Source organism: Schistocerca gregaria, chromosome 6 (assembly GCF_023897955.1).
Source record: "Schistocerca gregaria isolate iqSchGreg1 chromosome 6, iqSchGreg1.2, whole genome shotgun sequence".
Lineage (NCBI taxonomy): Eukaryota > Metazoa > Arthropoda > Insecta > Orthoptera > Acrididae > Schistocerca > Schistocerca gregaria.
The window spans coordinates 393384419-393410736 of NC_064925.1; the positions used below are offsets into that span (position 1 = coordinate 393384419).

The 26318-nt window shown below is 39.8% G+C and overlaps 1 protein-coding gene across 3 annotated transcripts in view; it reads right to left on the reverse strand.

Annotated features, from left to right (window-relative positions):
- The window catches only part of LOC126278413 (uncharacterized), a 63617-nt gene extending 40751 nt beyond the window's left edge, over positions 1-22866 (reverse strand). Inside the window, exons 1-4 of one of the 3 annotated variants that reach the window (XM_049978522.1) lie at positions 22617-22866; positions 22119-22410; positions 5504-5663; positions 508-779 (exon numbers count right to left, since the gene is read on the reverse strand). In XM_049978522.1, the coding sequence (XP_049834479.1) occupies positions 508-779; positions 5504-5663; positions 22119-22344 (658 nt within the window). In that variant the 5' untranslated portion in view covers positions 22345-22410; positions 22617-22866. Of the gene's footprint in view, positions 1-507; positions 780-5503; positions 5664-22118; positions 22509-22545 lie in introns of those variants that run through there. The other 2 variants (XM_049978521.1, XM_049978520.1) reach the window with 2 other exon arrangements.
- Positions 22867-26318: the final 3452 nt, after the last annotated feature.

The following is a 26318-nucleotide window of genomic DNA, read 5'->3' on the forward strand; positions in this document are numbered from 1 at the left end:
ATCTTAGGATGCTTGCGAGTCATAATCAGCAAGTTGTTATTATGCACACTAAGACAATAAAAGACAAAAGACGCACAACGAAGGAATTAACGGAATGGAATGGATATCGGTAAATGTGATGTCATCTACAGACAAGCAAATTATTACAGTATCAGAAACATTGGTTGATTTATTCCAGTGAAAGAGATTCAAAAAATTGAGGAAGTCAATGATGCACCGATCCACCTCTGGACTCTATGCAAGCAGTTACTCGGCTTGGTACTGATTGACAGAGTTGTTAGCTGTAGTTCTGACGGATATCATGTCCAATTCTGTCCAATTTGCGCCTTAGGTCATCAAAATCCCGAGATGTTTGCAGGGGCGTGCCCATACTACTCGAAATGTTTTCAGTTGATGAGAGACCTCGCTGATTTGGACCGAGCATGAAAGCATACTTTATCATACTTTATCTTCCTTTGTGAGAAATGTGGTAGTGTTGAGAATCGAGGCAAAAGTTTAGGCACTCACCGGAAATCTTCGCAGAGTCTGCGTTAGCATTGGAGAGCGGCTGATCGGATGCTGTTGCAGCGCCTTTGACTATGGTCCCATTGTGAGCCGGGTCAAGAGAAGGTGCTGCCTCCGACCTGCTCTGGACTACGGCGCTGATGTCACTCGCTGTATCTTTGCATTCGCTGCCGCTGGCCAGTCGCGTTTCGACAGCGTGTGCTGTATTCAAGCCCGTCTCGCTGGGCTTAGTTCCAAACGTGATGACCTCGCAAGAGCCCTCATCGTCTGAAAAACTACAACACAACAGTCAGTCCATACGTTACATTCATAGTTACATTTATACGCTTTGTATCTAGAGTACAATGTTTATAGAACACTGCTTCAAAATTCCTAAGGAACAACTGACACTGCCAGTTGCTACGGAACAACCGCGAATTGCCAAGGAACACCCGGCAATTGCTACGGAGCACCTAACTAATGAAAGCAAGAGGAAATGTAGAGAGCGGGACGTGTTAACTGCAACGAAGTGCCGGCCGCGGTGGCCGTGCCGTTCTGGCGCTGCAGTCCGGAGCCGCGGGACTGCTACGGCAGCAGGTTCGAATCCTGCCTCGGGCGTGGATGTGTGTGATGTCCTTAAGTTAGTTAGGTTTAAGTAGTTCTAAGTTCTAGGGTACTTATGACCTAAGATGTTGAGTCCCATAGTGCTCAGAGCCATTTGAACCATTTGCAACGAAGTCTGTACACGAACACTCAGTATGCATTCGACACTTCGTGTGGTACGGTGTTCAACGAAGATTATTGTGGTACCGATTAGACCAATTTCCGTGTCGTAAGGCGACGTTATCTGCTTAGGGTCGAGGACGAGCAGTTGCACGGTCAAAGTGTGAGTACTGTGGTCACAGTATTGCATTTGTTCAAAAGTGTCTTCTAGCGATTAAAAAAGACCGTTGAATGTGGGAATGCTGCGTGACAGCGTGCCAGTACTAACACAGACGGACAAATACACCGCAAGAGGACCGATATGTAATCCTAGTGTCGAAAAAGAACACATGTCTCAGTCCAAGGCTGATCGCTGCAGACCTTGTAACCGCTACCAGTATATGTGTCTCTGTCAGCATCATTTCGTGGCGATTAAATCACGCCGGTTTGTATGTTCGAAATCCTGTTAAATGCATCCAACTTCAACGACACCAACGTCTAGAAAGAGTTCGTTGGTGTAGGGTCCTTGCTGTTGTCAGCAACAGTGGTCAAAAGTGATGTTCTCCGACGAATCCCGCTTCAGTGTAGCAAGTGTTTCTAGCTAACATTTACCTTGGAGAGACAGGGGAACGCGCTACACATCACACAATGTTCATGAGCGTCACCGATATGGCCTAGGAGTTATAGTGTGAGTAGGCATCATGCAAAATCGCCGAGGACCACTGCATGTCTCTCGACGAGGTACCGTTACAGCACAGCTATATTACAGGGAGATTATTCTGTATCATACATGTCTGTTTACTGGTGCGGTAGGTCCCGACTTTCTGTTTATGAACCACAGTGCCTGCCCACGCAGGACCGCTGAGATACTGAACGTACCGAATGGCCTTCGTACTCCCAGGACCTAAATCCTATAGCACTTGCCTTAGGCTGCTCCTGGCAGACGTGTATCTCTGCTAAATCCACATCCCCGAACCGTGCAAGAACTGAAAACCGCCTTGAGAAAGGAGTGGTGCATTATCCCCCACAAACTCCTCAACAATTTAATATACAGCATTTATATCAGGTGCAAATCGTGGGTTAGTGCCCCAAGAGGACGTATTCGTTATTGAGAGTCCGATATCGACCTTTACATTGAGAGTCTGTGTTTAATATGCGGTTCTAGGCGCTACAGCTGTAACCGCGCGACCGCTACTGTCGCAGGTTCGAATCCTGCCTCGGGCATGGATGTGTGTGATGTCCTTAGGTTAGTTAGGTTTAAGTAATTCTAAGTTCTAGGGGACTGATGACCTCAGAAGTTCAGTCCCATGGTGCTCAGAGCCATTTGAACTATTTTTGTCCAATAGGAATGTAATTTATATCTGTTTTCTGCTATCCCTTGTGGTGAAATCTGAATCATTTTTCATTCAGAATGTACCACCTCATCTCTATTATGTATGTACTGTGGTTCATGTTGTCCATTATTGCATGTCATTATTGCTGTCCAACAATGGTCTATGTTCCTTAGCGATGTCGAGCAGTGTACTCATGGTGCTATCTGCCTCTAAATTGTGGCTGCACACAGAACTGGAATGAAATGACATCAGAAAACGGTCTGATATATAAAAATCAACGGTGGAGAAATATTTCCCACAAAAAATCCACGTGAAGCACTCCAACATCGAATGGAGCGAGGATTCTTAAGGGTTGAGATTCTGAACTCTTGTTGCGGAGGGCCGAAGTTCATATTCTCGTTCAGCTATCCATAATTAGGCTCCTACGCTTTACCGTATTCTATGGACGCATTTTCCAGTATTTTTCCTGTGAAACGATCTATATCGATATGCTGAACCGTGTTTCGTCATTCCGAACTTTCCTGTCCTTTATATCGTCGTTACAAGAAGTTGAACCCTAACGTTCCTTTCGAATTTCGATCACCGAGTCGGGCTGTTGGTAGTGTACTCCATCAAATAGAAAAAGTTACATAAAATAATGTGACAAATACAAGACCATAACAGGAAATTTTTGCGATATCTGTGATGTGATGTCTTCTACCCCTTCCGAATTGGTTAACGGAACGAGGTTTTCATATCAAAGGGGACTTCTTGTGCTACGAAGTTACTAGACGGGTGTGAAGACTTCCAGCGATCCGTAAAAAGCTACGACTATCGCGACGATGGTAATGCGAAGAACGAAGAGACTACGGACGACATGGTCTGTAGTACGAGTCAGAGGGAGAAAATACTATAGTGTTGATGAAATGACGTTGATAATTCAGCGTCGCGTTGTCGTCATCTAACAAAGAAGGAAATCTAGTTCTGAAGACTGGGAGAGGAACTTATGTGTGTGAAATTATCTCCGCGTCCACCTCAGGTAGCGTAGAAAAAAACACAGCAAATGCACTCGTATGTCCAGGTGGCCATATGGATACCTGAACACTGCTTCAAACCGTAAGTCACTAGTCTTAACCACTGGCCCACCTAATTAGGATTGAGATTTTAAGTGGGGAGACTGGGACTGTAAGAACCTAATGTCAAATACAATGAAGTAATAAAAAGCAGCGTATGTGTCTGAAAACACGTAAAGAAAATGCTCTGAGTAAAGTCCACATCCTATTAGCACTTTCTTTTACATCGTTAGTCTTTCCACTCGCTTGGTGCCGTCCTTCTTCCCCCGCTGCTTTAAGCTAAGCTTTCAAGACATTCTGCAGAGCCATATAAAAGAGTAAGAGCAGGCAGAGCGCAAGCGTCTGTAGAAAGAATGAAGAGAATAGTATTGGCATTTGTTCAATACACACCAGCCTGAAACACAAGCGTAAATAAAATATGAAACCTCTGTTGTTTTCAATAATACGTTCTTTCCCGTAAACATAAAAAATAGGGAAACTCACATGGTTTCATCATGCACTCATAGCGAATAATCGATAATATAAACCTTATTTTGGTCGCTTTTTCAAATCAAACATATGACAAAAGGTTTTGTATGAATGGGAAACAGTTCTTTCATTTCAGTTGTTTATTGTGAGTTAAATTAAATGATGATCCCATCTACTCAAGCTGTACTGCGAGATATTATGTCTCAAGGTTGATTACTTTATTCAATTGTTCATTTGATAATTAAGCTAGCTGTGCTACGAAACTTCGACTTTTTATGACGTTATTAGCTGTATGGAAGTGTGTGACTGATAAGAGATGAAACGGAAACCCCTAAAAATGGGGGAAAAGCTTAACTTGGGTTCACACATAGGCACGATCCATGCTGATCAGTTAGCTTCGTTTCTCTAATTTTTTCAGTTTATCGCATTATACGCAACTGAGACCACGTTCTTTGGTAAAGGCGAATGTGTTAAAACAGTGGTTTTCAACTATCCACACATTCTGGAACTCTGTCATAGAAATCAGCAGATAAACCGTTTCTTCAGCTTCATTCAATGTAGGACAATAACCAAAAACACCTTTATTTTACAAACAAAAGTTGGTGGGAAATTGTCAACAGATTGTTTGGTATTGTTTCATACTAGGGCAGCCAGATATCTAGGATATATATTCGAAAATCAGAACAAACATGGGAAACTGCTGCGATGACATTGGCAACATAAACACCCCATCTAACAAAAGGTGACGACTGTGCAAGTATAAGAAAAATGCATGTAGTTCCTCTATATTATTTTATCCACAATTACAAAATATTTGTTTGCTGCCATATAATGTGTGTATTCAAAATGTGTAAGCGGTAGCTTCTATCAAAATCCATCGTTTGGTAAAAACTGAATTTTCTTAGTGTTGCCACTTTATCCCACCTTCCCCTACATAAGCATATAGAGTACACCAGTGACTTTATGGAATTTCCAAATGAGAGCTGTGAACTATTTGCAAGATGGCGTAATATTCTGAATCAGAAACAAAGTGTGAAAGTTTTGTTTTTCTGTGCATAAAAGCAGCTACATACCATCTAACGAACATGACCTGACGTTCGCTAAGTAAAAAACGTCAAGAGAAAAAAAAGGGCACAGAAAATATCTTGCAAACAGCGACAATAATTGCTTAAATATGCTGTAACATACAATAAATAAGATTTAAAAAAACACTGATGATGATATTTGTCGCCGAAACTAGTGTGGGAGAGTAAAGAAATAAACGAATAACAAGGTGTTTTGCATCAAGGCGGACTCAATTTCTGACGTTACTGTTTCTTTCTGCAATCACGGAGCAAGTGGAAGAGGTCCAAGATAGAATCGTTATGTGTTTATTATTGGAATGACAAGTCGCACGCTCTCTCAAAACAAATGCATAACGTAACAAAGGAATAAAACCTTCAGAGAGATAGGTGTGACACTCACGTCCCTGGCCGCACGATGGGGAGGGCAGAGACGCCGTCGTCAAACGTGAAGGGCTGCCCCAGTTGGAGCAGCAGCAGGTGGTGATCGTCCGGACAGGAATGCTGCTGCGCTATGCTGCGCTTCTGAACGTTGCGGCCACCGGCGTACACCCAACCTGGCTCTGTGGACATCACAGGACATGACTAATACTTCATTGTGGAATACGTCAGCATGATCTGCACGATAATTATTAGTGCGCACAGACTATGTACTATTATTCCAGCGGTGGCGTGAAACAGCTAAAATAATTAACTTTAAGGTAACTTGTGAGGTATGGACGAGGATTTGCATATAAATATCAATTTAATCACTGGACATCAGGCATACAGTGTTTTTTCAGATATGTGAAAATTAATCTGAACGAGCTTTTGTTTGAAAAAAGACGTAGAACTGAAGCACGCTTGTTGTGATACTAAATACTTACAGACTGTTTTGAAATTTAATTTAAAAAAATTAGTCTAGCACTGAAAATAAACTAGTGAATTACTGATGCAGAACACTGATAAACCAGACGCAGTGCCCTTTTTGAACTTCAGAATTACTGTCATTGCAATGGTAGTGTTAAATACGCTTTTAAAAATAAAGAATAAAGCAATGTAATGAGAGATCGACGCAATTATTTATTTCAATACACTTTCATTTAAATGAAAATAGGTGTGAGTAATTCCAATGTCAAGAAAGCATCAAAGCAGAACCTGAACAGAAAAAAAATGTCGCTACACTCTATTGCATGATGCAATCTGTCCCTTGTGAATAAGAACTAATCCACTTGATGCTAGTAATAAAAATAATACTCGAAATAACAATAATAACATGACATACTATATTGAAGATGGCTCTAACTTGCTGGATAACCTATATGACATTGCTGAAAAAGTTGGTATTAAAGTCTTCTTACGACGTTGGGCAGTGCTACAGTGGTTCTAGCTGTTCAGTAAGAGGGAAAATATTATCTAGGGTGTAGAAAAATGTACGCTACCAGTCACAATAAAATGTTATTTATTTGTCACATGACCGGTTTCGGGCTTTCACCTATCCTCAGATGCTTATACATTGATATAAATGTTTATATTGCTGGAGATCACTGTATAAATACAAAAAATAATAATTTGCTGGGGACTAAACAGATACAAGTAGGAGAATTGTAAGTGGCAATGCAGCATTTGTCGAAAATATATCTGTACTTACATGAAGATGAAGCATCACTACTCTAGTTACGCTGTGGTGACAGTTTTTCCGCTTAGTTACACACTTATTATCATTTCGACGTCCATATTTCAGTGTTATAAAGTTTAGCTGCATATTTCACTATTACGATGTGCCCTCGTGAAATACACTGGTGTTTACATACAAACATGTGAGCTGTGGTCAAAGAACTTAGACATAGCAGGTGTAAAGATGTTGCTCATACAGAAACATGTAGGTTATGGTCAAAGAACTTAGCCTCAGGAAGTGCAAGGGTGTTACACATAAAAAAAACTTAAAAAGCTATCATAGACTGCGAAGTTTTTTGATACATATTATGAAATTTTTTAATCCACATATTTGTAACAGAACTTAGATCTAGGATGTTATATAAATGAAATTACTAAAAGCTATTACAGATTGAAAAATGACAGCTTGAACTGTCCACTATGGATAAAATTCATTTAAAATATTTTCTTTTTTTGGATTAATGGATTTTAGTTTTGCATACAATCGATTTCAAGGAGAAACGTAAGTATTTTTCGTATGTGTTTAATGTTCCCTTGCATCAAGTGGAATGAATTTAATTTTTTCACGAGGGTAGACTATGTCTTTCCATAGATTAGAACAAAGTTTTTTACTCCTGTTTTATGAGCATTCGACTCCTTTCATCAGTCTATAGAAGACGAAATACTTCAGGCCGCTAGCGTTTGTTCTAAAGTCACTGACAATTACAGAGATAAAAAAGTTTACAGTATAGGATAACTGCTTCAAATATTGAAGTATTTATACCATTTGTAAGGTGGCACAATAAGTGAAGATCAATTGGACACCTTACATAAAGAGTTCATACATCATAACGGGAAGGTCAATATGACACCTAACTTACCTCGGCAGTAATAAGCAGATTAGTCTGTAAGTATGTAATACAAGAGGGATGACAATCAATGGTGTTAACGCACCACTGCTACATAATGCATAGTAATGAGCAGAATGTGAAACATGTAGTAAGAGGAAACGCTCTGTGGAAGCCAGTGCCCGCAGCAGCAGAGGCCGCACCTCAGGAGGCACTACAAAAAGCTCTCAAGGGGGTGCGTCCCACAGCGAAAGTCAGCGACCGGAGAGGTGATGCATACTGTAGGGCGTTAATGGGGCTACCAGAGGTAGGACAGAGAGAATCTTTAGAAAACGGCGTCTGTAGCAGGCACGAAACGTCTGATTGGCACGAACGCACCGGGAAGGAGTAAAGTGCTGAGATTTCGATGCAGTTCAATGATAGGACCCTTACGATTGGTAGAGAGAGTTTCCACAAAATAAGAGGAACGCTCCAATTGGTCGAAAAAAGCCGTGATGTGGAGAACGAAAGAACCCAGGAGAGTTCCGTTATGAGAAAGGAACACGGAAATTGTCGAGGACTCTTCTCTGAACTGGCGTCAAATGCAGAACAGAGTGCATAATACTCTGTATGACGCAGAGGAGAAATTTGTGTGAACACTGCGTTCACAGCGGCTGACCTCCAGCTAGAAATTTGGTGTTGTGTTGTTGAGTTCCAACTGTGGAGAAACGAACCAGTCAGTTAGTTAACTGTTCTTGTGAGAACTGAGAGGGCATTATAATATGCACGCTGCTGCAGCCAGCCGCGCGGTATTAGCCGAGCGGCCTCAGGCGCCGCAGTCATGGACTGTGCGGCTGGTCCCGGCGGAGGTTCGAGTCCTCCCTCGGGCATGGGCGTGTGTGCTTGTCCTTAGGATAATTTAGGTTAAGTAGTGTGTAAGATTAGGGACTGATGACCCTAGCAGCTACGTCCCATAAGATTTCACCCACCTTTTTGCTCCAGCCATGCGCTTGTATATCGCCATAACCAGAGACTAGGGGTGAGTTCATGTTTTCTCGCATATCGAGAAACATAAGGAGAGTTTCTGCTGGAATATTCAGCAAAGGCTTAATTAGGTTGTGTTGGAATTTCAGTGGGCGAGAGTAGCCATGCAGACGACAATCCATTGCAGCTAAGGTAAATACCACCTGCAGAGGCGTTAATTTGTAGATTCACCAGCTTGCATCCAATGTAAACTCGAGCGACCTTGGGTAATCTCGTGCTCAACTTGTCACAAAATTGTTGACTTGATTGTTATCCTGAAAATAGTACTGAACTTTGAACTGGTATCGGATGATTTATCGTAGTAGTGGCCAACATCATAATGTAATTGTAAGAATAATTTTGTAAATAAACTTCTAGTTAAATTTTAATATTGTTGTGTTTCGGATTATTTAACTTTCTTAGAGTTAAAATTTCATACTGTTGTGTTTAGGATTAGTTCACCTACAGAGGCCGAGATGCGTCATTTTGACAACTGTCATAGCATTGTCACATTGCAAACTGCGTAAAAGCGTGTATTCCCGCGACAAAATTGCAATATTAATGTCGTTACAACTTACAAAATTGTGTTCAGTCATAGAATAAGAAACCAACTCCCATAACCTTACACATTACTGAGCTAATCATTTTATCAGATCACTTCAATTTTTCCATTCATTTAAGAATTCTTATATTTGAGCATTCTTTTATTACTTTTGGGTAAGAGCTACATTGTACCATACCCCCGCCCTTGGTTTGTTCAAAATTGGTAAAAATTATTTGTGCACAACACGTATTAGGCTTGCATAGTGCATCATTTCTATAGTCAATAAGCAATTGTTCCTCGTTTCACATTGATTTTTAGTCATTTTTAGAAAAATGTGCTAAAGATAAAATGCATGCTCGTAAAAGCTGAGACCGCCCAAAATTACAAGCAATAGAACAAGTTAAAATATATAACTATTAACGTCACTTCATAACGACGTTAGAAAGGTTTGTGCTGAGTTGAAGAATTATTCAAAGCATGTTGACATACTTGTGAAGCGAATTATTGCCGTTTCTAACGCAACAAGGGACATATTATTCCTATTTACAACATCTTCGAAGGAGACAGCTAGAAACAAGGTACAATTATAACTGATGCTCGTTCTATTTGCGCTCTATATGCTAAGCTATCACGTCCTAATCAAACAACCCCCTTGGCATACGTAGTATAATCAGACAATCGTAAATATTAGTTGAATGTTGTGTTTATTTATCGATATATTACAGCACGAACTCTTCCTCAATTTATATAGACTTACAGCTCCGAAAAGACGAACTCTCTGAATTTGAGTAATTTTGTACGGTAAATCTTTACTTTCTCCGACATAAAATTGAGACTGACGGCCAATACTGAACCAAATTTGAGACCACGTCGTTAATAACAATTTCAAGGTTACTTGTAAATGGCATAGGAATGCATGTATGCATGACCGTTACAATATGTATTTATATGCAAACAGTTTGATATCACTGCGAAATATGAGGAAACTAACAGGAGCGGCTAATACGTAATTATAGGCTAATTTCGCAGTCCCATATATTTTATGGCTGTTTAACATGAAGGATGCCAAGCTCATTCCTCTGGCGCCGCTGCTTCTCATGTAACAGGCTGTTTGGGTCGGAGACACGCTAAGCATAATATAACCGGGCCTGTTTCTAGAAGCAAAAGAGGTCTGTTGAAGGCGGATGACTTCAGGCCGGTACGGAATGTTTCCGGTCGTTATCAACGTTAGCTACTGAATAATGCAACATTCTCTAGCATTGTAGTAGGCACTGCGAATACAATGTTGATGCCAGTGTGTAACCTGCCCAGCGAGAGAGAGGCGATTCTTGTTTCCCCTACATTTCTCTCTCGCCACTTTCCCCTCTCGCCCTCTCTTCCCATGCAGCGGAATATAAGCTAGGTGACTTAGCTCCCAACATACCCTGCAAAAAGGCCGAGTTACATTGTGCGTATACTAGTTCGCTCTGCTACCGGCGAACCTCATTATTCCCACTCAAAAGATAGTGCTCGCTTAGTACTGCTTGTTCGATGTTGCCAAGAAAAGCTATTGCAGAGATGCCATAGTACACGAATACGGCACGTAATGAGAAATATGGAGTAAATACAGATTGCCTATGCAAATCAACCGTACTAAACATTTATGTCCAACACAGTCTACCAAAAGTATTTTGAGGTCTCTGTATAGGTGTACAGTGGACCGAGCTTGCTTTATTGAAAGCACAATTTAACTACGTATGTACAGAGTGATTTTAATTAAAGTTAAACATTCAAAACGCTCTATAAATAAAACCACTGGTCGGAATGGCGTCAAATTCCAACGGAATATTAATGGAGAAGAGGGAAAACGTATGGCAGAAGAAAAAAAATAGTGCAAAAATTGGCTAATAGAAGGCGCTATATATGTCAGAATACGTAAGTGGAAACACCTGTCATGCACACGACCCATATAAGTCGGTGTAAATACGCCAGGTACACGACTTTTCCTCCTTTAGCGTCTGTAACGTCCGCCATTACTGTCTCAATGCGGATAGCGCTCTGCTTGTAAACCTGTTTTACAAGAAAGATGACTATGCACACGTCGCTCTGCGGAAGTTCCGGCTACTGAAGGGTATGAAAAAGGGCATGGTCCGATGACTGCCATGTATCTGAGGTTCTTTTGGTGTGCAACCTGGTGGAGGGAGGAAACGAATTGATTCGACATCAGTTTAAGCGGACATAGGACATACCCGTGAACACGGTGCGTAAAATCCTACGAAACATCCTTCTTTGATATACATTCAAAATACCCATGTGAAAGATTTAGTTCCTGTTGACCTGCCAGCAAGAGAGACCTTTGCTTTAGAATTCTTGCTCGCGTGGAAGTGGACAACGATTGGCCGTGGAAGATTTTGTGGACAGACGAAGCCCACTTGCATCTGACAGGATATGTCAATACACAGAATTGTCGGATATGGGCAACGGAGTATCTACACCCAAATCAACCAGTACCACTTCATCTTGAAGAAGTCACTGTGCGATGTGGATTTACGGCATCCTTTATTATAGGGCCATTTTTTTTTTTTCGAAGAGACGGGTGCTTCAGCTCCTTTTACCTGTACCGTCACCTGTAAACGCTATCAGTTTTTTGCGCAACCACGTCATTCCAGCTCTCCAACAGCGTGGATGTGTGGATAGGATCCTTTCTATGCAAGATGGTGCACTTACGCACATTGCAAATTCAGTTAAGCAGCTGCTGAAGCGCCATTTCGGAAATTCTAGAATTATCAGCCGTCATTTCCCTACAGCCTGGCCGTCCCGACCATCTGATCTTAATCCGTGTGACTTCTGACTGTGAGGCTATCTGAAAGATGTGTTTAGTGTTCCGATCGCTAATTTAGCTACATTGAAGGCAAGCATTGCGCAACACATTCTGAAAGTTCAAAATGGTTCAAATATCTCTGAGCACTATGGGACTTAACATCTGTGGTCATCAGTCCCCTAGAACTTAGAACTACTTAAACCTAACTAACCTAAGGACATCACACACATCAATGCCCGAGAGACGTTTCGAACTGCGACCGGAGCAGTCGCGCGGTTCCGAACTGAGCGCCTAGCATTCTGAAAGTGACCCCAGAAACACTTCGATCACCGGACAGCATATTGAACATGTTTTGCGCCAGTCACACAGAAGTTGATAATCCGATATCATTTTGATTGATGCTTTTTATCCAGTTTTTGGCCTTAGGACAATTAAAAGCCTATGTGATTGATTCTTTTCATGCGTTTTTTGGCCTCAGGACCATTAAAAAGCGATTTTTCCCATCCAATGTGATATGACCTCGCCGCGGTGAATGGGATTACGTAACTAACATTATCACACCTGTATACCCATGCACAGTCAGTAGTACAGTTTGTTTAACGTCAAACGTAAACCTTAGGTGTTGTTGTATGATTCATTAGTCATTTGCAGTCGACCACAATTAAATTACGATGCTTACAGCACCATCTATTGTTACATTTCGTAACTATTTATTTTTCTTCTGCCATATGTTTTCCCCTTCTCCTACAATATTCTGTTGCAATTTGACGTAATTCTGATCAGTGGTGTTATTTCTACAGCGGTTTGAAAGTTTAATTTTAATCACCCTGTACATTGAAGGTATCGCGATAATGAGTTCCGCTACTGAAGCTATTGTTTTGTGTTCTCTTCGTTAGTTTGATGACAACCACAACAATGACAAATGATTCCATACATGTGAGTAGCTCATATGCCATGTTCACAGTCTTATAGAGAAAACATGAATCGCTATGGGAGTTAAAACCCAGTAACTATCAAAGAGGTGGGAGTGGGGATGAAAATGCCGTCATCGAATATTTGAGAATGAGAGCATTTAGTGGCTTGCAAGAAACGTTACACATAAATTAAAACATTTAAGAGACTTGTTCCCTCTGCCAGCTCCAAAAAATGATTAAAGGAAAACAGTTAATCGCTTACAAAAATGTTCAAATGTGTGTGAAATCTTATGGGACTTAACTGCTAAGGTCATCAGTCCCTACTTAACGTGAATTATCCTAAGGCCAAACATACACACCCATGCCCGAGGGAGGACTCGAACCTCCACCGGGACCAGCTGTACAGTGACTGCAAGGCCAAGACGGCTCGGCTAACCCCGCGCGGCTAATCGCTTACAACGATATTGCTTTTCAGGAAGTGAAGCTTACCCATGGATCACTACTAACAGTACTCACGATACAGTTTGCAGACAGTATTCACATATACCACTGAATGTACCAGTTAAACTATATCATTCTACGACACATAATTCTTGGGATATGGTGCTATAAACACAGAAATGCAACAAAATCTGCTACATCATGCACGATATTTCAGTTTATTACTTCCTTACTACTAAGTATATTCGCTACACCTTTCGCAGAAGGTAGCCACATACACCACCAGATATACCTGCAAAATTATGTCATTGTACAGCATATAGTTCAGCAGGTACAATGTCTAGACTCTGAGAAGTATGGAAAGGAAGCTGCAGGGCGAAATTCGCTAGAGATATGTGTAGAAGTACGACTGAAATTTGTTGGCTGTATGTGAAATGTATTTGACACTTGCGTGTGCGAGCATTTCCATGGATAGGAAGCTTGTCCTAAACCTCTGGAACAATGTCGAGCAAATTTGGTTCACATGTCAGTTACAATCTAGAAAGAAATAGTTTGAGGGTTAATTCCGACAGCCTTCTGTTGGGATGGTTGGTTGGTTGGTTGTCTTGAGTGATAAAGGGACCAAACTACAGGGTCATCAGTCTCTTCTGTTGGGATGGGTGTGATAATGCTGAGACAGAAGGGGAAGGAGGAGATAAAAATACAGTGACAGAGGAGGAGGAGCTGGGCACAGACATCAATGTGGAGGAGGTGCAGACAGAATGGGGAAGGGGAAATAGACAAAGAGGGCAGACAGGGAGATGGACAGAGAAAGGAAAGAGGACCAGATGGATGGAGACAGGGGGAGGAATACATAGGAATAAGGGGAGAAGCGAGATTAGCAGCTCGACGGAGAAGGGAAATAAGATGAGATGAGCAGGGAGAGGGAGTGAGGAGGGAGAAGGGGATGTACAGGGATATAGTCGAGGAGGAGATGGATAATGAGAGAGGGGATGAGGAGATGGACTTGAGGGTGGAGGGGGAGGTGGGCAGAGGGGAAAGGAGTATGTGGACGAGGTGGGAGGACGAGCAGATGCACAGAGAGAAGAGGGGAGGAGGACATGCACAGAGAGTGTGGCATAAGAAGATCGACAGAGAGTGGAGCAAACAGAAGATGGACTACTAGAAGAAAGGAATAAATACATACTCGGGCAACGCCAAGTACTCAGAAACTGACACTACAAAACATGAAGCCGCAAAAGGAGGCGAGAGAATACGTAACACTAACTTTCTTTCACGTTGTTGTTGTTTTCGCCTTCAGTCCAGAGACTGGTTTGATGCAGCTCTCCATGCTACTCTATCCTGTGCAAGCTTCTTCGTCTTCCAGTACCTACTGCAACGTACATCCTTCTGAATCTGTTCAGTGTATTCATCTCTTAGTCTCCCTCCACGCTGCCCTCCAATAATAAATAGGTATTCCTTTGATGCCTCAGAATATCCCCTATCAAATGATCCCTTCTTCTAGTCAAGTTGTGCCACAAATTTCTCTTCTCTCCAATTTTATTCAATACTTCCTCATTAGTTATGTGATCTACCCATCTAATCTTCAGCATTCTTCTATAGCACCGCATTTTGAAAGCTTCTGTTCTCTTCTTGTCTAAACTATTTATTGTCCACGTTTCACTTCCATACATGGCTACACTCCATACAAATACTTTGAGAAAAGACTTCCTGACACTTAAGTATACACTCGATGTGAACAAATTTCTCTCCTTCAGAAACGCTGTCCTTGCCATTGCCAGTCTATATTTAAATCCTCTCCACTTCGACCATCACCAGTTATTTTGCTCCCCAAATAGAAAACCTCATTTACTACTTTAAGCGTCTCATTTCCTAATCTAATTCCAGCTGCATCACCCGAATTAGTTCGACTTTCTTTCACACTATGATATAATTTGAGGATCGGTTGGCGTTTTCACAACTTAAATAAAAATAAGAAACCGGACACAGTATTAAACCATCAGTATAACTGATAAGCAGTCTACAATCAAGTGGAGGACTTGATTCACTCTCCTGTTCAGTTTTTAGGAGATTCACACGAGCTTAGGCTGTGGTATAGCTTATGTTTACAATGTTCATCATTGTTGGAGACAGCGGAAAATATGAAATATTAGGTAGCTAATAACCAGTTCCAAACGAAATGATTTCTGTGCTGCAGAATATACCAATAATTCACAATGTGTGGAGGCAGTTTATAAACACTGCCAATTACAGTTAAGATTGTAACGTTCTTTTGGTACTTCCTTCAAAACATGTCGCCATTTTTCGAGTCAGTGGAGACGCTGGGACCTATTAACAATAGCTAAAATAGCTGCGAGTGAAACGACCATCAACGATACAATCATGAGGTTCTCACCTGCGTTGGACGCTTCTTTCTGTGTACGTTTTTTTGAAACTATTTCTTTTAGCGTACGGTATGGTAAGTTGTTTGAACTCTGGACGTAAATATACTTGTAGTATAACGCTTAGAGTCGTATGTACAAATTTGGGACAAAGTGTAAACTGTTATTCTAGCCATTACCTTTTACCGGTGACGTAGTGAACATTCGTCGGCCGAAGTAAACAACAAGGTAATTATAGCGTCATATTTTGGGCCGCATTTTGAATAATAAATAAAAAGTTAGTTATGATTACGATAATGTATTGCGTCGAAAAGGAATCTTTTTCAATTACAGCTCCGAGGCGAAATCACAGATTAATAAGAGAAACAATTTTCGGAAATAAAACTAATAAAAATACCATGAAAAAACTATGCAGCTAGAATGACTATCAGAACACACAGTAAGAACTTAATATCTAAGATAGTATCGCAAAGCACACATTATCTGTATACGTCAAGTGGCCACTGCAACACACGTTTACATATACAGTAGAAGAATATGTACCGTACCTACCAAGTGTAATTCGAAACCCTTATCACGGGAAAACAACAACTTGATGTTTTTCAAAAAGAAAACAAAACCAATATAATCAAAAAGCTATACAACTGAAGTGAAGGCCCCAATAAAATATTACGTGTTAAATAAACTTATTTATCGCAGAAAAAAGAACGATAAGCAGATGAAGTACTAGAGTGCCCCCCGAAACAGAAGAGATAGTGCTGTGTTTCTTATACACAGGAGAGATAAAAAATTGATTTATCTCAAAAACACGAAGCAGGGATATTGTTGAAGTGAACATTCAGATGAACATTACGGAATTTTTGTCGCCAATGAACATTGCCCCCGAAAATCACGTGATATGTTGCGACGTAGGTTAGTCCCACAAGAGCCTTGCAGATTCTGAATGCCACTAAATCGTTAGAATAAAATCATCTGGTTCAAAAATACCGTAGAATTTGTACATGACTACACGCGTGTCGCAGAAAACCAAATGCGTTCAATGTGTGGAATGAAGTTCGCTTCAGGTTTTAGAGAGATCAACTCGAAGACCATTCGCTTCTTTCAAGCAACTAGCACAGTACAGATGTTGCTAATTTTTACTGTCGAGTCTCTGTTTTAATTAACTATGTTTCTGGGGCATTACTGTAAGACTTCATAATACACGGAAATGAAAAATGTCCCGAAAAACATCGAATTTGGTTCGATGGTATTGTACGAATTAGCGATTCATCAAATTTGAAACACCTTTAGGAAATAAATGATTCTGTTTGTACTTTCTGGTACAATATTTGTTCAGCCACAGGGAAAATGAAATGGTAATCGCACATAACCATTCACCATGTAATAGCAACTTTATTACTATTGTAAAATAAACACAGTGGCTTACTGAATAATATCGAAGAAACGATTCAGACGGTCGCACATTAATCCCACCTGCATAAACATTGCTCGAAATATCTATATATTCAACGAATAAACTGACAGTACACTTCTACGCTCGAATTTACCAAACACTTACCTACCATAAATTTGCCTTAATTCCACTATGTCTCTTAAATAATATACACATAAAATGCTTATTAATTGTTTTATGACTGTAACTAGGAGTTTAATGTACCTAAGAAAAGTAATGTTCCCCCTCTGATGAATTTTTATTTCCAATCGAAGCAGCACAGATCGCCATCATTGCTGTCAGTGATAAATTTTTAAAACTGAAATATGAGTCTGGTTAACAGCTTTATATCACAGTCGTGTTCAATTTCAGTCTGATTTTGGGTATGTACGCAATGTGCTATGCAGACCCCCCAGATAAAAAATTGCTGATACTGCGCCATGTTAACTCCCTTCAGCAGTCTCGAGACACATTACGATCATGAAGTTTAAGTTAAGTGAGTCGAAGCCTCATTCTAAATAACTTTTCCTCTCTCTATTACACAGCAGAAGATGATCCAAAAACTATAGTACAAGTCATGGTTCATGTTTGCCCTTTCTTCCAAAGCGACGTAAGTTTTTTTTTTATTTTATTTTAATTTAGATAATCCTTCGTATGTACAGAATTATGGGTCAACTGAAGAATGGGATATAACCCGTCAGCTTTGACCAGTGACGTCATAATTACTCATAGATAATAATGTCTTCACTTTCAGCCATAGATAAAAAACAGTTCTGTGTTCGGGATAAGCACTATCATTGTACATTAAAATAGTTGCATGCGATTTTAAAAAAGATCGCTACATATTGCTCAAAATATTCTTCGTGTGCATTTATTTAAATAATTTGTTGTTTGCAATTAATTCGGTATTTAATTTAATTCTTAGTGATATTGTGATAATTTGGACTATTAGTTTCTTATTTTAGGAGAATTTTTAATATCTGATTGTCGTTTGTAGGTATGCATTTATCTGTTCAAATGAACGTTAGTGGGCCGTTGGGGTCGAAATTGACGAGTCGCATTTTGGCAAAAGGAAGTATAACAGGAGGGAGCCTCCAGTGGGACTATGGGTTTGGGAGGTCAAAAGTGTGACGGTGTTGAAAGTAGTACCCAATCGAAGAAAGGAAGTTTTGTTCAGCTTAAATGAAGACCACGTCGCAGAGGGTTCCATTGTCATTTCAGATGGTTTTTCTTCATATAGGGATTTAGGGAAAGGGGTTATCAGCATCTCGTAGTTAATCGCAATGTTGAGTTCAGATCATTATACACAGGGGCTTGCACAAATAGCATAGAGGGTTATTGGTCAGTGAATTTTCTTGTAGGGAAGGGGAAACGCCGGACTTCCGCACTTCAGAGTCATTTAGGCGAATATTCATTGAGGCGTAGTCTTCCCCAAACATATTGCCAGTTTAAATGTTTTGTTAAACGTGTTGGGCAGATGTACCTTCCTAATTTCACATTACGATGGGGGTGGGAGTGAATGTGTGTGCCTGTGCGTGTATGTGTGTCTGTATCTGTGTGTATGTCTTTGATAGTGTGTGAGTGTGTGTGTGGGTATGTGATTTTTGTAGAGTCTTTCTAGGCGAGCTTCGGTTCTTTTAAGAAGTTCCCGTATGGTAAGTTCAGTTTTCCATTTTTTTTCATTTACTGCATTTGACCATTTTGACGTATTTCATTGTTGTATTACAACATTACGTATGTTTTCGTGTACTCTAGTACGTAATAGAAACTTCGGAGGTGTCGTTCTTCTTTCGTTCCCCTGCACTAATATCAGTTCGATTTTTTCGAATCTATACTAGCAGTATCAAGGCGAAACGCCGGACAGAACTAAAATTGGATCCCGTCCTTCACTTGACCTTCACACTGACACTACCTATCCGAAAAGAACGACATATTTAACACTGATGAGATTTATCTATATAAGTCAACTGGAGAGCAGGATACAAATGTTCTGTATAGCTATATAGCTCCACTAAAGAATGGAATACTATTGTCACTGCTGTGACGCAAACTATAGCTTTCAGTCGATATTATTAGCATCGAAGGCAAAAAAAACTGTATCCTATAGTGAAGCACGGGATACAACCAGTCAGCTTTGACCAATGACGTCAGAATTTTCCAGAGATCATTTATTACACAGATGTAACAGCTGACAAGTTGTGTTCAGAAACAAAGGAATACGAAAGACAAAAAATTTGGTTTACATATATCAAGGCAAGTAATATTCCCACGTTAAGGATATCGCTTGTTTGTATCGTATTATTTCTGTGGAAAATTAAGGGGAAAAATGGATGGAAATATTGGTAGCATAGAATACCTCATGTCATATATATATATATGGGTTGTATCTCTAACATCATTCGAACTGTATTGGTTAACTGCAGTACGGGATACAAGTTTAGCGTACGTCGATTTCTTCGTTTTTGTTAACATTAATATCATGTTGTTCAGCTGAACTGTATAGGTCGACTGAAGCACGGGATACAAATTTTAGATGTGTTGTTTATATAGCCTCCGCGGCCACTATCAGTCTGTTGATACGTAGATAGTAGTACTACCGATGGCATAAGGAGCTACGTGCATAATATTTGTATCCCATACTTCCGTTGACGTATATCTATGTACATTGCAAACGAAAACGTGGAAATGGACGAACGTTACATTTGAAAACTGTACCTCAGTGGAACTACACGAAGAGGCAATAAGACGACACATATACAATTTGTATCCCGTACTTCACTATGGGGTACAGTTCTTTTTTTTTTTTTTTTTTTTGCCTTCGGCGTTAACAGTATCGACTGAAAGTTATAGTTTAGATCAGAGCAGTGACAATAGTATCCCATTCTTTAGTTGAGCTGTACTGCTACACACAACATTTGTATCCTGCTCTCCAGTTGACATATATAGGTAAATCTCATCAGTGTTACATATGTCGTTCTTTTCGAATAGATAGTGTCAGTGCAAAGGTCAGCTGAAAGACGGGATACAAATTTTAGTTGCGTTGGGCGTTTCGCCTTCAATATTGCTAGTAGATCCGAAAAAAATCGTACTGATACTAGTGCTGGGAAACGAAAGAAGAACGACAGCCGCGAAATTTCTATACGTACTGGAGTACACGAAAACATACGTAATAGCGTAATACAACAATCAAATACCTCAAAATAGTCAAGAGCAGTAAAAGAAAAAAAATTGAAAACTAAACTTACCACACGGGAACTTCTTAAAGGAACAGAAGCTCGGCCCGCCTCGAAAGATGTCAACAAAAATCACATACCCACATACAAAACAAGCATAACATTACCAAAACACTCACAGACACACACACACACACACACACACACACACACACACACACACACACACAACACACACATACACACACACACATTACCTCCCCTCCACCCCCTATCCTAATGTGAAATTAGCTAACATATTTCGGACGGTACATTTGCCCATCACATTTAACAAAACATTTAAACGGGCAATATGTTTGGGGAATATTACGCCTCCATGAATATTGGTCTAAGTGACTTTGAAGTGAGGAAATCCGGCGTTTCCCCTTCCCTGCAGGAGGTTTCACAGCTGACCAAAAATCCTCCATCCTATTTGTGCAAACCTCTGTGGATAAAATATTGTGATTAACTACGAGATGCTGATAACCCCTTTTCCCTAAATGAAGGAAAGCCATCTGAAATTACAGAGGAAACCTCTGCATTGTGATCTTCAATTAAGCTGACAAAACTTCCTTCCTTCGATTAGGCAGTACTTGTGCAGTACGTCGTCACCTGAAACTACAGCGCCCCAAACCCCTAATCCCACCGGAGGTTCCACCCTGTTGTACTTCCTTTTGCCGAAATGCGACTCGTCATTTTCGACCATAACACCAGGTCCCCCCCCCCCCCCCCCCCCCCCCAACGGCCCCCTATATTTCATGTATTCTCCACAAACTTTCCAGCAAAAAGAGTACCAATCCACAACTGTACGCTTACTCACACGACATTCATGGACACATAGCCACACAGTATATCTCAAACATAATCAGTACGTGATTTCCATAATGTCTCTCAAGGCGAGCTTAGATTTTTCTAACCACGTCCCTCGTCTAATGGACTGGCACAACCGAACTTGGTTGTAGCGCCATTCGAATAAGTCGTGAGTACGGCGACGAGATACACTTGTGAGGCGCATATGTTAGCCGCACTCACGACATCGAACATTTGGGCAACGACACCACACATTTGTAAAAAAAAAAAAAAAAAAAACAAATCGTGGCTAGCATGTCTACGCCCATAGCGTCTCTCAAAGAATTCATGTTCATTGGAACAGATACATCCATACCTACAAATGAAAAAGAGATACTAAAAACTGTCCTAAAATAATAAGCTAAAATTCCAATTTACCTCAATATCACTATGAATGAAATAAGGTACCGAATGAATTGCAAACAAGCAATTATTTAAATAAATGCACACGAAGAATGTTTTGAACAATATGTAGCGATCTCTTTTAAAAGCACATTCAATTATTTTAATGTACAATGATAGCGCTTATCGGGAACTCAGAACTGTTGCATTATCTATGGCAGAAAGTGAAGAAAATATTATCTATGAGTAATGTATGACGTCTTTGGTCAAAGCCGACGGGTTGTATCCCCTGCTTCACTAGACCCTGACTTTTCATTTCCATAAGTCAAAGACGCACGTACTGTATATGAACAGAAAAAAAATCAGATGAACATACGGTGCAAATAAGTATAATTAATAGCAGTCAGCGGCAACATATCCTGAAGATTGCCAAATAATGACAAGTACTTGTTAAAAAGTGTCAGTCGACATGTTAAGAACATTTATTGCGTTTAGAGCTAAATTGTTTTCTAAGTATACGAGACATCTGGGTAAACAAGTTATGCTTTGTATTAAAGAGGCATACCAATATCTGCACGAAGTACAATTTGCATTTTTACGTTCCTTTACCACACTTACCTTGAGCAGTTGTGTTTCCACAAGCTCTGGCTGTTATCACCCAAGAATCGGAGAGAACAGCACCAGCGCAGGAGTTATTACCGATATTGACGTACGCAAGAAACGGATATTTGTTTGCATGTGTTTCATCTCTTTCCGTTCTTACGTGTGATTCTTGTTGCACTTCGTCAGCAGCGTAATTCCGTGAAATGGCTGTGACCGACAAAATAATTAAGTAAACCAACATTTCATCGGCGGATAAAAGGAGCTTTCCCACTTTTCACGGTCAGTAAGGATTCGCTAGTGTCGGTATCTGTAAAAATAAATTCCGCGAACTACAACAAAGACGTCAGCAAGGAGTAATTTAATACATAGAGTCTGTTCTCAATGCAAAGATTAAATGTTCAATAAAATGCTGTTATTTGTGAATACAAGGAAAATACATTACATGTACGACTTTAACTTCTTGGTCCAGTCATCGTATCTAGTAACGTGCGTTAGATCTTGACGGCGAAATACCTTACTACTGGAAACTCCCGAAGACTAATGTTTTTGCATATACAGATTATTTCAGATCTGCCTTCCAGGTATTTTCCTCTAAAATGATGCGATTTAGACTTTATGACTGCATTGCGTAATTTGGAATATCTTCTTGGTTGAAAGGAATAATATATTTCCTGGAACCTTCTGATAACTGAAAAATCAGAAAATTGTACAAATTTAGAGTCATTCAACAGAGCTCGAAGAACTATAGTACGTACGATTTCACAACCGCATCCAAGAAGGAAACGTGAAAAAGGGAAAAAAAATTTCTCATTACTTTGTGATTCTTTGGAATTAAAATAGACGTATCTTTCGGCTTTGCACTACCATGAGAGTTTAAATCAAAAGCAAGCAGCTACAAAAAGTTTTGGAGTAACTAAGTATTATAACAAGACGAAAAGGGTTTTGATTATCAACTGCAGTTAATTAAGAGAAGGCTAATGAGATCTTCCTTTGCCCTTTACATTAAAAGTTGCTGATTAAAAATCGTACTTGTTTATTCAGTCTGTATTGGTTTTTTATCAATTTTTAGCTCAATGCTAGCAGAAACGTAATTTACCGTTACATACACACACACGCACACAGATACACACTTTTTTATTGGCACAATATAAAACTGACCGTACTATTAGATGTTACATACAACAATGATTTCTTCGTCTCAGTTTCGTTTGTAGCTGGAGCGTAGGTTCTGCAGATTCACAGGTGGGCGGCTAAAAATAAATTCTGAGCAAATAACCGGAAGACAGAAAGCAAATTCTGACGAGGTACAGTGTATATGTTAAAATTTGAGTAGCCGACCAAACTGAGGCAATTCTCAATTTGTTAAAAAGACAGTTTAGTTGACGGAACGTTACTGTAATCGAAGAAGCTGTTGTATCAGAGAGAAATAAAAAAAGACAGAGAAGAAAAGAAAAAGTCCACTTACCCGGCACAACTACTTAAGTTATTGCATATGGTTCGGTGTGAATTTTTAAGTGTGTGGTACAGTTTTATCTTTGCTTCAGGAATTTAACTGCATCAATATTGAATAAGATTACAAAAAATGTACTTTGTTTTCACGAATAAGCACTATAAATCAAACTGACATCACCTTTTGGAACGTACTTAATGCAAAGAGGGTCAATTGATATTTTGGGCAAAGGGTCCTTTCATTAGTTGCTTTTATCTACCAGTACTATACACGAGTACTGTGTCACATTAAATCAGTAAATACAATATTTCAAAATGTGTTTCAGTGTGACATTTGCCATTGGTCTCGCATAAAGGTATTGTTTGTATGTAGAAAGTGCGATGCACAGCGTTCCCAAGGGCTGTCGCACTGCCCGTTCGTGTCGAAATTTGTGTGCTCCAGTTTTCATTGGGTATAACATATTTTAGGTATAAAATTAAAGATACATTGAATGAAAAAATCTCTACAGTAAATTTAACGTAAGGAAGTCAACTCCAAAGTTCAAATTTATGGATTATCCAAAACTATTATTGAAACGTCCTCTTAGAAAAAGTTTTGAATTACTGTGCTGGAAAACCGCTTACGTTATTTGATTTTCTAACAGCTGGGCAAAACTGAATGTACTCAGACATTATTCTATTTACTTATTCTGACCATCACTACACTGACACACAATATGTTTAGCGCAACGCAATCTGATTCAAAAATCCCTACAAAAGAATGGCCCTGACTAACATTAACCTATAACTTTCATGAATCACTTACCTCACTAAAATCTTTGTTACTCGAATTACTGCAATACAGTGAGCGCCAATACTGCCAGCTAAATAAAAGATTCTAACTACTGATAGGCACAGTTAGCAAATGAAATATTTTGATAGAGAACAAACAATGTATTTACCTTAATATTGTTCAAAAGTCATTATATATATATCAGTTCATGATATCCAGTCTTACAAATTTACTCCCACTGATAGATGGCAGAGTTTTGAGAGCGGATGATCTGGACGTGTGTCTTTCTCCCCACATCCACCACTTCTGGCAACTCACCTCCAACTGCGCAACGCTACGTGCTGTTCACACCCAACAGCGCAACACTAATAGCAAATTCCAACAATGCAAACCAGCCACAGAGTGCACACAGCACAGCCAGTGATTTTCATACAGAGCGCTACGTGGCTTACCAATAATAAAACCTAAACAGCCTACTTACATAGCCTCCATGCTCCCGACAAAAAATTTTACACATTATTTTGAGCAGTGGCCAACGCAAATTTTAAAACTTTTTTCATAATTACAATAACAAAGATATCAAATGCACAACTTACTGCTACACTGTTCGTCAAAAGCAAAGATTTCCTCACAGTCCATAAAGACAGTCCTGATCATTCATCACAGTAAAATTGCAGTGTTTGTTTCAAAGTCTGAGCAGTAAAAGAAAATGCACACGGAAGTTGTGGATTTCCGTGCAGTCTTGAACAAGTAGTGTTGTCCTTCCAACGGAAAGACAATGCTGACTCTGGACGTGCAGACAGGTAATGGGCCACAACAGAGCAAATCCACAGCAGAGCCAGTCGAAGTCTTGAAAAATATTGGTAGGTACGTCATCACAGAGTAGACCCACTGTAGTCCTGGTAGAGATTATGGTATTGGTGGGTCACCAGAGGTGCAGACCCACTGCAGTCCTTGTAGCAATAATGGTATTGGTGGGCCATCAAAGGTGCAGACCCACTGCAGTCCTTGTAGAAAAAATAGTATTGGTGCATCATCAAAGGTGCAGACCCACTGCAGTCCTTGTAGAGACGGCCAGCAGCCATCTGTTGCGACTGTGCATGTGCCCAATCACCATCGAAGAGTCTTGCAGACAATGTCGCAAGACCATAAACCACCACTTGTGCTCTCACAGAGTTTTTGGAATTGTCCTTAGAACCAGCAATGCTGTTAACCAGTCCCTTGCTGAATTATGAACACATGTGCGAGGACTAACAGTCCTCTTTTTTCCCATATTGTGCATATACTATGACCAACAGAAATATGTGCAGTGAAATGAATGCTTACAAGTTGCTTAATTTGAAGGACTGGTGCCAATTACAATTTTATAACATGAGAATACAATTACAAAGGTACAGAAAACATCATTAAAACATAATAATACAGATAACATTTGTAGTTATACAGGCTTTACAAAAGAATAGAAATAGATATATACGTCAGTGTTACAGGAATTATGACATGAGTAAATATATAAAATAACGAGAACAGTTTTTGAAACATTAATTTCACGTATGAGTATTGGAACAGAACAGAATAAATAATGTCTAAACATCTTTACAATGTAAATAACATATTATTAGAAAAATTCTACAATATAACTCTTATCAGCTAAACACTTAAAGACAGGAAGAACACAAATACACAAGGGTGCATGAACACATAGCGGAATAACACAAAAGGAAAGGACAAGGTTCATTTTCAATGTAACATATGGTACTGCAGTCCAACCCAAAACTTCATTCCATAGATATTTCCTCTTACTTCAACATTTGTTTCCACCAAAAGAATCCTCTCCAAGCATGCTTTCTGTACTTATATGTTCACATACTTCTTACCCCATTATTTATTTTCTATTATCTTACCTCATCATTGATTTCCAAGAAAATCCTACCTAGTCCTGTTGTCCCTAAAACCTACTTTTTTCATGTTGTATTGAGCTTTAGTGCACGCAG